This window comes from Palaemon carinicauda, chromosome 1, assembly GCF_036898095.1.
Source record: "Palaemon carinicauda isolate YSFRI2023 chromosome 1, ASM3689809v2, whole genome shotgun sequence".
Lineage (NCBI taxonomy): Eukaryota > Metazoa > Arthropoda > Malacostraca > Decapoda > Palaemonidae > Palaemon > Palaemon carinicauda.
The window spans coordinates 113,106,939-113,118,464 of NC_090725.1; the positions used below are offsets into that span (position 1 = coordinate 113,106,939).

Here is an 11,526-nt window from a genome sequence, read left to right on the forward strand (position 1 = left end):
GGATTTGCGTTTGTATATCCGAATGTTTGTAAGTTGAGGACCTTCTGTATATATATATATATATATATGTGTATATATATATATATATATATAGATATATATATATGTATATATATATTTATAAAATTTATGAACCCAATAAAAACTGCTTTTGAATAATGTAATTCTTAGAAATAGTTTCAACACTTCTTCGAATTAAAATCAATTTATATTTAACATAAATTAATCACAGAAAAAAAATTGTCAAAGTTAGAGTCAATGTAAACTTGCAGATTTTATATGCTAACTCATCATCAGAAATGAAAAATTACAAGTCTCCAGGTATGAATAAATGAGGGAATTAAGCTTTTAATGATCTTTCCAAAATGAGTAACAAGTAATTTGGCTGATTTTGAGTCTCTTTACCGAGTTGCTAAGTTACATGGGTTAGAGTTCTCTTGCTTGAGGGTACACTCGGGCACACTATTCTATCTTATTTCTCTTCCTCACGTTTTGTTTAGAGTTTTTATAGTTTCATCATCATCTACTCCTACGCCTATTGACGCAAATGGCCTCGGTTAGATTTCACCAGTCGTCTCTATCTTGAGCTTATAATTCAAGACTTCTCCATTCACCATATCTTACATTAATAAAAGAATTTCCAGTCCTCAAACGAAGGTTTCAACACAGATTAATTTATAAAGCCAAAGCCAGTAGGAAACAATCAAAGATTTCAGGACCTAGCGCTTTCATGCATTTTAATACAGACTTCTTCTTCAGAGCACAATTCCTACTGACTTCTGTTGTATATGAAGTCACTTGAGCCTTGTAATAGTAAAGAACTAGAGGAGCACTTAGTAGAGCGTAACCTTCGCGTCGGCAGCTTATTTCTTGACCTTTGACCTTGACCTTTTAAAATTTTATTATTACTAACTTTTTACATAAGTTAATCCCTGCAGGTCTGATTACTCTACGATTAAAATGTAAAGAACTGGTGGGGCACTCAGTAAAGCGCAGACCTCCGACGCGGCAGCTTATTTCTCGACCTTTGACCTTGACCTTCCAAATCAAATTTAATCATTTCCAGCTTTTTACAGAACAGATAATCCCTGCAAGTTTCATTACTCTACGATTAAAATGTAAAGAACTAGAGGGGCACTTAGTAGAGCGCAGACCTACACCGCGGTAGTTTATTTCTCGACCTTTTGCTTGACCTTTGACCTTGACCTTCCAAAATTTAATAATTTCCATCTTTTTACATAAGAGTTAATTCCTGCCAGTTTCATTATTCTACGATTAAAATTGTGGCCAGGAAACTGTTCATAAACAAACACTCAGACAGGGGTAAAACTTCGATGACGGAGGTAATTAACCTATGTTTTTGATAAAGAAAAATGAATCCCAGGCGTGAAATGCATCTTCTCTAGAAATAACTTACACTATCATATAATACACTACATTGGCTTTTGTGAAACTTGGAAGACAAACTGAGTATCCCTTAAGGTTTCCAACATTCGTGGTGGTCCTGATTCCTCAGAAGAGCTGGACGATATTCGGGGCTTGCATCAACTTGATGTGGTCGTACTGTGTTTTGACGCATCTGTGCATGTAGATCTGGAAAAAGAGGAGATTGGGATGATAAATGGTTGATTACTTGTGAACTTCACACTTGCTGTGAATGTTTTTATGATGAACAGGCTGTCATAAGTCTCTCTTAATAGTTTAAATATGACCATCACATTTTAACCTTGTTGCTGATCTTAATATATTTTATATTCGTTACTCATTAATTCTCATATTGTTGGAGTTCTGTCGCTTGAGCGTATACTTAGGCACACTATTCTGTTTCCTTATTATCATTCATTATTGAGAAAAGTTGCTCTGTTTAGTTTGTATTTAAAAGAGCTATTTTAATGTTGTTACTGTTCTTAAAATATTTCCCTGTTGGAGCTCTTGGGCTTATAGCATCCTGCTTTTCCCACTAGGGTTGTAGCTTAGCTAATAATAATAATAATGATAATAATAATAATAATAATAATAATAATAATAATAATAATAATAATAATAATAATAATAATAAACAATAACAAATGCATTCTTTTTCATACAGCTTACGAATTTGACTTTTCGCACCTTTGAAAGAAAAATATAGTTTTAAGAAATATAAATTTTAATTCATGTATGATTTTTAAACATTTCATTAGCAAAGAAGAAATAATGTATGTTAGAATATTGATGCTTAATTTGATAGGCAAAATTGATATTTATATAAATCTGGAAATCGTTTAGTATAAAGTGTTAATTTTTAGAACGTGAAAAGTGAAATATATTTATACTTGTGAATAATAATATGCACTACAACAACAGCAACAACAACAACAACAACAACAACAACAACAACAACAACCACAAATGCAGCCATTTCTAGTTCACTGCAGGACAAAGGCCTTAGACATTTCACTTGATGAATATTTAGCTTATTCTTTTTATGTATGTATATACTTGTTGATATATACATACAATATCTTTCTGTATGTATATAGATATATAAGTGTGTATATATATATATATATATATATATATATATATATATATATATATATATTTATATATATATATATATATATATATATATATATATATATATATCTATATATATATCTATATATATATATTTATATATGTGTATATATATTATATATATATATATATATATATATATATATATATATATATGTGTGTGTATATATATTATATAGATATGTATATATATATACATATATATATATTTATATATATATATATATATATTATGTATATATATATATGTTTATATAGTATATATATATATATATATATATATATATATATATATATATATTATATATATATATATATATGTTTATATAGTATATATATATATATATATATATATATATATGTATATATATACTATATATACATACATATATATATATATATATATATATATATATATATATATATATATATATATATACACATACATATATGGATTATGCACAATAACAAATGTAGTAATCGTTTCTAGTCCACTGTAGGACAAAGGTGTCAGACATGCCAAATTATGTCTAGGATTTGGCAGATTTTCATCACCACGCTGGCTAGTGTGGATTGGTGATGGTGGAAAACCTCAGCCGGATCATTCACAGCAAGCCAACCTAGTATGAGTGTCCCTGACTAGTAGAACTTTGCTGATCATGGCGATACACAAACCCTTTCACCACGTTAAGGTATCCCCACTCAGAAAGGGGTGTATACTGTATATACATGCATACATATATATATATATATATATATATATATATATATATATATATATATATATATATATATATATGTGTGTGTGTGTGTGTGTGTGTGTGTATGGTTGTCTACATGTATGTATAGGTGACTGTATGTACATGTATGATAACAACAAATAAAAGAAAATATCAAGGAAATGAGTGAAGCGTCTCTAGAATATTTATAATTCAATGTAAAAATTGAGAAATTCTTAGAGGAAAAAAATACTAGCATATAAATTCTCCGTAAACGTCCAGGAGCCACATGAATGTCAAATCTATTTTTCAAGTTGGGTTTTCTCCTGTTCCATACTGCCTCCTTTTTTTTCTCTTTCTATATCATTGGCCCAAGAGAACTCTAATCTAAGACAGTGGAAGGCCATGGTACACAGGCTATGGCACTATCCAAGACTAGAGAACAATTGTTTGATTTTGGAGTGTCCTTCTCCTAGAAGAGCTGCTTACCTTCAAGCAAGAGAACTCTACCTCAAGGACGAGGGTCAATGCATCTTTTCCCACTTGAGGGTAAGCAGCTCTTGTAGGAGAACGACACTCCAAAATCAAACAATTGTTCTCTAGTCTTGGATAGTGCCATAGCCTCTGTACCGTGGCCTTCCACTGTCTTGGATTAGAGTTCTCTTGCTTGAGGGTAAGCAGCCCTTCTAGGAGAAGGACACTCCAAAATCAAACAGTTATTCTCTAGACTTGGGTAGTGCTATAGCCTGTGTTCCATGGCCTTCCACTGTCTTGGATTAGAGTTCTCCTGCTTGAGGGTACACTTGGGCATACTATTCTATATTAGTTATCTTCCTATTTTGAAGTTTTTTTTATAGTTTAAGTGAATGATCTAATTTAATGTTGGTACTGTTCTTGAAATATTTGATTTTGATTGATTTTTCTTCTCTTGTAGTTTATTTCTTTGATTCCTTTCTTCACTGGGCTATTTTTCCCTGTTGGAGCCGTTGGGCCTATAGTATCTTGCTTTTCCAACTTGGGTTATAGCCTAGATTGTAATAATAATAATAATAATAATAATAATAATAATAATACAGTAATAGTAATAATAATAATAATAAGGATAATAATAATAATAACAATAATAATAATAATAATAATAATAATAATAATAATAATACAGTAATAGTAATAATAATAATACTGTAATAATAATAATAATAATAAAGATAATAACAATAATAACAATAATGATGATGATAATAATAATAATAATAATAATAACGCCAAAAGAAACACCAACTTTTATATTGAGAATTAAACATCCACCCGGCAGACGTGTGACGTCAGAACTCAATAACTCAATTGCAGTGTCGACCTTAACCCAAATGATTCTCTTGGTTATGTATCAGAAGACAGTCTAGCGGCTGTTGATGACGTCATGGATTTCTATGACGTCGCATGTGACGTCATTATTATCATGACGTTATCTTTAGGCTGAACTCTTTTATCATCGTTGTAATTATGGTTTATTATTATTGTTGTTATTGTTATTATTGTTGTTGCTCTTTTTATTATTAATATTATTATTGTTTTTATTGTTATTATTATTATTATTATTATTATTGTTGTTGTTATTATCATTATTATTATTATTATTTTGTTATTACTATTATTTTTATTAATTATCATTATTATTATTATTATCATTATTAATTATTATTATTGTTATTGTTATTATTATTATCATTGTTATTATTAATATTATTATCATTGTTATTATAATTATTATTATTATTATTGTTATTATTATTATTATTATTATTATTATTATTATTATTATTATTATTATTATTATTATTATGATGATTATCAGCTAAGCTACAACCCTATTTAGAAAAGCAGGATGCTTTAAACCCCAAGGGTCCAACAGGGAAAAATTGCCTAGTGAAGGAAAGGAAGTAAACTACAAGAGAAGTAATGAACAATTGAAATAGAATATTTTAAGAAGCTATTGAATGATATAGGTTAATTTTATCTAATATAACTTAATCAACAATATATGTTCTTTCGATTCCAATTGTCTTAAGATATTCAATTACTTTTTATGGCAAAGTAATTATTATTATTATTATTATTATTATTATTATTATTATTATTAAATGCTAAGCTACAACCCTAGTTGGAAAAGCAGGATGCTATAAGCCCAGGGGCCCCATCAGGGAAAATATCCCAGTGAGGAAAGAAAACAAGGAAAAATGAAATATTTTAAGAATAGTAATAACATTAAAATAAATATTTCCTATATCACTTGATCACTAGCTATTCTCTACATCATGTTTTACCATCTCATTTCTATAAGTGTCGTAAAGAAAATATCTATTTTTTCCTTATAGAATCGCCTGAATTATTCAAAATAAGAGAAGATGATTTATAATCAAACGAACGAATTAATAGCTACTACTGAAGCTAACTAGTAACCACTACAGCATTGTGACTACTATTAGAGTGCCCTTTCCCCATTTGTATGGGGTAAGCAGGGTTGCCTTCTTTTTGAAGGACTTTGCTTTGGCTTTTTAGCAAGCTGTACTAGTCAGGCTCACCCATACTAGGTTAGTTTGCTGTGAGCGATCGGAATAAAGTCTCCACCATCAGCAATTTGCAGCGGCCAGCGTGGTGATGGAAATGACCGAACCCTAACATGATTAAGGAGATGTCTGTGACCTTTGTCCTGCAGTTGACTAGAAACGGCTACATATTTTGTTAATGTTGTAAATAGATGAAATTTCTCTGATGAAACATTCCACTAAAAAAATTGAAATAGGTGTCCAATTTTATCTAAATTTCATAAACTTGAATAAGAAAACCAATGACATTAGCAGAGACAAAATGTATAGCCTACACTTTGGTTTATAGGCCATTCATGAGAGGCAGAGGCAAGGAACAGTGACAATGCCCTAGCTAGTAGGACCATGCCATAGAGACTGACCATATATACTTATGATCAGCGCTCGTGCCCCCTCTCCACCTAAGCTAGGAACAGGGAGGGACAGGGAATGGCAGCTGATGAATCAGCATGTAAATGTGTAGGCTCTCACTAAACCTCCATCCCTAGCTCACAAGGACGGTGAGATTAGAGACACTACGAGAAACTATCGAGCATTAGTGAGAATCGAACCCCAGTCCACCAGATCGCCAGGTAGGGACATTTCTAATAGGCTACCACGAAAACAAAATTAGAAAGGATACGTTTCATAGGAATGGGGTATTATGTACAGTTGGACAGGAATTCCTGGCATACATCTTTCTGAGGAAGTGTACCGTGTCACATCCTTACTGTTCAGTGAGTTCTTGTGCTTAGGCCTGCCCACTGCCTTTGCCTTCTCTCCCTACACTATATGTTTGGTTACTCCTTGCGCAATAAGGGTGATAGGATGCACTTCCTCCGAGCAAGGTGTGCAGGAATTCCTGTATCCAATGTATCCAACTCAATATATCCCATGGTTTCTTGTAGCCATGATGGCCACCATAAGCTGACACGCTATGCAAAAGTGTGACTTGCTACAAATAGTGTGGGAGATAACAGAAAAATCATGCAAATGATGATACAAGCATCAAATATGGCCCATTTGTTTTTTAAGCCACACTAATCACCGGCCAATTAAAAATCAAAGGTGGTGGTCATTTTTCAAGATGACCGTCAAGTTAGTTGCCCAAGTTGACATTTTGCATAGGCGTATTTGTAGTTGTCCGAGCTGCATGATCTAGGTATGGATTCCTATGTTTTAAAGACTACTGAAGTAGATTTTAATTTTTATAAGGCACACTGACATATTTTACCCAAGAATTTGCTGTTTTTAAAGTAAATTGATACATATAAAGCTCACAGACACATTTTTCTCATTAATTTTCTCAGCGTATCTGTGGTAAACCGAGTGCGTTCGTGGGCTAAACTAGATGAGGGTAGCACACAGAAGGTCTTTGTGTGTGGTGGAGTATGTCTAGTTCCAAAACTTGCAAGTGAATGGAGTTGAAAAAGTTCTGGAGGGAGTGATTATCGGACACTACAATGACACATTGATGGTATGACTGCTGCAAAATTTAAAATGGGATTTAGTGTTAGCCAAGTAGGAAATGTATGTTGACATCGTACTGTAAGAATTTACTAGTATCTCAAATGCTACCTAACTAAAACTTAGCCAGCTGTACCTGAATGACTAGGACGTGTTAGCGCAGGAGAGCTGAACCAAGGATAATGCGGTTTCAGATATCTGGATGGTGTACAGATTGCATGGGACGTATGATTTGACTTGGTGTAGGCGACCGTGCAAGAACTTAGTTGTATCCCATACAGAAAAGTGGTGATAAAAGGATAAACCCTTGGCCCTGAACATCATACTGGCTATGAACGCTAGTTTTACTAGAAAAATCATGGAACACTGATGGGACCAATTGTTGTCTACGTTAGGAACTTAAGAAAGAAGATCTAAAGTCCCCTCAGGCCAATCTTGCCAGAAGAGGGATTGATGAGTATATGAACTTGGGAAAGAATATTCCTGTCATTTACTTACTCAATGAACTGCCAATCAAGTTACACCCTGCAAGACTTGACAAAGGTGGTGAGATAGAAGAAACCTTGAAGACAAAAGAAAGCACTGTTTGAGGAGGATTAGTGGGATCAACAGAATGAAGGAGAGCCACTAGATCCATTTCTGGAATTTGGTGCTGCACATAAAGTTCACCATATTCACCCTGATCTGCTCTTTCAGAGAAGGTGATTTCAACCTGTACTGTAAAGTACTTTCAGAACAGGTGACTGACTTCTTTGCGAATAACAATGTCAATTATACATGATTGATCCCAATTCACCTTAGATATATGATGTCACTTAATCAACAGCATCCAGATATATCCAGGGCATTTCACAAAAGGGAACTTCGGCGTCCACAAGTCTAGAAGAGAATTCTCTGCCCTAGCAATTGATCAAGCACACGGTCAAAATAACGCAGTGATTGGAGGTGACGGAGGAGCAATTGAGTTGATAGATGTGTCAGTGTTTCGTAGGTGGATGATCACTGGACCCAAAGTTAGTTGTCTAGTAACTAAATATGAGACCATGTCTGGTATGGAAAATACCACCTACAGCAGTAGGCACTGAGTGCTTAGGAATTTTTTTTAGAAAAGGTGAAATCTTTTCTGCAGTAATGCAGGAAATGGCCAACCAATTCTAAGAGAATTCAGCTAACCTGCTGGTGCTAGACATGACGAACATTTCAGATGAAATTCTACCTTAGATGGTAGCTACACATCACCGGAAGGGTAAAGAATAGAAACCCTGTTGCTACGCAGAACTCCAGGCTTAGATAATTCCTAAGGAGAAAGTCCTCAAAGATAGCTGTCAGATATTCTCACGACTCTTTATCTGCCAGAACAGGCAGTGTAATTTGCAAGAATTCTTCAGGCACGAGAATCACAGATACATTGCATCTCTTAGTGACAGTGGCCAGCTCCATACGTGTCAGAAATCACAGATGGCTGAAATTATTGAAGTGAAAGTGAACATCCCAGACAGCAACCATAATAAATGCAGCCGTTTCTAGTCCACTCCAGAACAAGGGCCTCAAACATGTCCTTATCCATGACTGGGGTTTGGCCATTTTTATCACCACGCTGGCCACTGTGGATTGATGATGTGGAAGACTTTAGTCTGATCGCTCATAGCAAACCAACCCTAATATAGGTTGCCATGACTAGTACAGCTTTGCTGATGATGACGATACACAAACCCTTTCACCACGTTAAGGTCTCCATGCTCATATGCACATATATTGTGTGTTTCTATAAAAGGTTATGGGTAATGTAGTAGACTAAGCTATTGCACTCCTTAAAATTATAAATATGGTTAATCAAATAACTTACATGAGCTGCAGCGAATAATAAGTAGATACACGTCCATAGCACTGAGAGAAGCTGAAATTATTAAAAAAAACGAATTAGTGAAACAAAAATGCTGAAAATATTCTAACAAAATGAGCCTCATGCTCAGAAGACTACTGTAGATGAATATTTATACCAGTTAGTCGAAATGTTTTGGTTCAAGAAAAAAAAATATGTAGGTAGACTTTTAACTTCATAGGACCCACTTACTATAGTTTTATGTATAAATTACTATTATTGTCCTTTCATTGTGAGTTTCACGTTTAGTTTATTTAGTATATGTTAAATCTGGTAAATTTATATATTTCAACATGAAACAATATGAAGTGATGTGAAGAGTAATAGAACCATTTATTCGTATAATAATGAATCTTAGGTGAACATCTTGTACACCAACAAATTCCACATTATTCCACTTTGCTTTTGCCTACTCATACCGAATAATCTAGTCTATTCTTTGCACATTCTCCTCCTTCATACACCTGACAGCACTAAGATAAGCCCCCCAAAAATATTCTCTCAAGGGGTTAACTACTGCAGTTTAATTGTTCAGTGATAACTTTTCTCTTTGTAAAGGTAGAAGAGACTCTTTAGCTATGGCAAGTAGCTCTTCTAAGAGAAGGACACAACAAAATCAAACCATTATTCTCTAGTCTTAGGTAGTGCCATAGCCTCTATCATGGTCTTCCACTGTCTTGGGTTAGAGTTTTCTTGCTTAAGGGCACTTTGAGGAACACTATTCTATCTGTTTCTGTTTCCTTATTTCCTTTCCACACTGGGCTATTTTCCCTATTGGTGCCCTTGTGCTCATAGAATCCTACTTTTTCAACTAGGGTTGTAGCTTAGCTAGTATTAATAGTAAGAGTCTCATCAGCAGTGCATTGAACACCCCTACATATTGAGCTAGCTTATTCAGCTCTATCTTCCACTTTCTGGATATCAAAAACATTCCCAATCCCTCGTTTACACCTTTTGCCCAACCCTTTCTACACAATCACCTCCTATACCTTAGCTCTTCTGAATTATAAAATCCTTTCCCTAACCAATCATCCTCCATTCTTTCCACATGACCACACCATCTCAAAATGCCATAATCCCAAATTTCACCTATGATAGCCTTTATAACACTTCTGCTTGTGTACATATTTCTCCCTCAGTAATTCTGCGTACACCACAATTGCACAAAAAGTTAATCTTAACAGCTTTAAATTTTGTTGTATCATTCGCATTTAACAAAAGCATGTATATAAATATACACACAGTATTCCCCATATTTTACAAGTATGATTGTGACATTTTGATTATCAGACATTTGCAAAACATTGTACAGTATTAAAACATAAATAGTTCAATTACAGAAATCTATAACATATATCTTAATTACTCATTAAAATAAAGACTTTACATTTATAAAATAGTTTACAAGCACTAAACTGAGGAGAATGAATCCTAATTTTTAGAAGTTTTGTTATTAAGCCTTAAACTAGAAATAGAATAAATGACGACGGAAAAGAAAAAGTTAATTTGAATGCAACAAATCAATTACTATGAATTGATATCACAAAACTACCTTTCAGCATACCAAATAAGTTTTGAACTTAACAAGATAACATTTGAAGAATCTCTTTTCCATATAAGCAAAATGACCAAGATTGCACCACTCTATGAGTCACGAAAATGTGACTATACGAGTCATGAAAATTTGAAGTGGAACTTACATAGTGGTAATAGGATGCCTGCAACCAGAGGGCAAAAGCGATGATCATGAGGATGTAGATCATATTCTGGGTGAGCCACGGCAGGATGAGACCTCTGTGGTCCCTCCTGATGCCCAGGACCATGAGTCCAGCGCAGGTGATGTACAGAAGGTAGAAGAAAATCATGAAGCCACCAGCACTCCTCATGGCTGTTGTAACAGGGAGAGAGAAGAAATGTTGAGTTATTTCAGGTACATTACATTAGATTGGATTTAGGAATTTTAGGCTACATGCCCTGTCATTGGCGCTGAGACCATTTGGCACCAGAGTTAGATGATGTTTAGCTGCAACATAAAAAGAAAATGGGAACGAAAATATAGCAGACGTCTAAAAAGCGGGTGCAACAAGAGACCATTGTAAATACCCTCTAGTATTGCCTACAGTGTACGTCACACACTGCACCGATGACACTTGCTCCGTACGAGATTGATTGTCAGTAGTTGGATATGTTCTTTATTTACTTTGGTGACTTCGTGGAAACGGTTTGGATATGCTACGAGTAATACAAAAAGGGCATTGATATGCAATACCCAAGCATTGGAGAAAGATACTTACAATGGCAGAGTAAATGAAAC

The 11,526-nt window shown here is 33.9% G+C and overlaps 1 protein-coding gene across 2 annotated transcripts in view; it reads right to left on the reverse strand.

Annotated features, from left to right (window-relative positions):
* Nucleotides 1-1,378: 1,378 nt before the first annotated feature.
* The window catches only part of LOC137651031 (uncharacterized), a 15,740-nt gene continuing 5,592 nt past the window's right edge, over nt 1,379-11,526 (reverse strand). For both annotated transcript variants that reach the window (XM_068384173.1, XM_068384176.1), the window contains exons 3-5: nt 10,913-11,100; nt 9,177-9,227; nt 1,379-1,593 (exon numbers count right to left, since the gene is read on the reverse strand). In XM_068384173.1, coding sequence (XP_068240274.1) covers nt 1,513-1,593; nt 9,177-9,227; nt 10,913-11,100 — 320 coding nt within the window. In that variant the 3' untranslated portion in view covers nt 1,379-1,512. The remainder of the gene's footprint in view (nt 1,594-9,176; nt 9,228-10,912; nt 11,101-11,526) is intronic.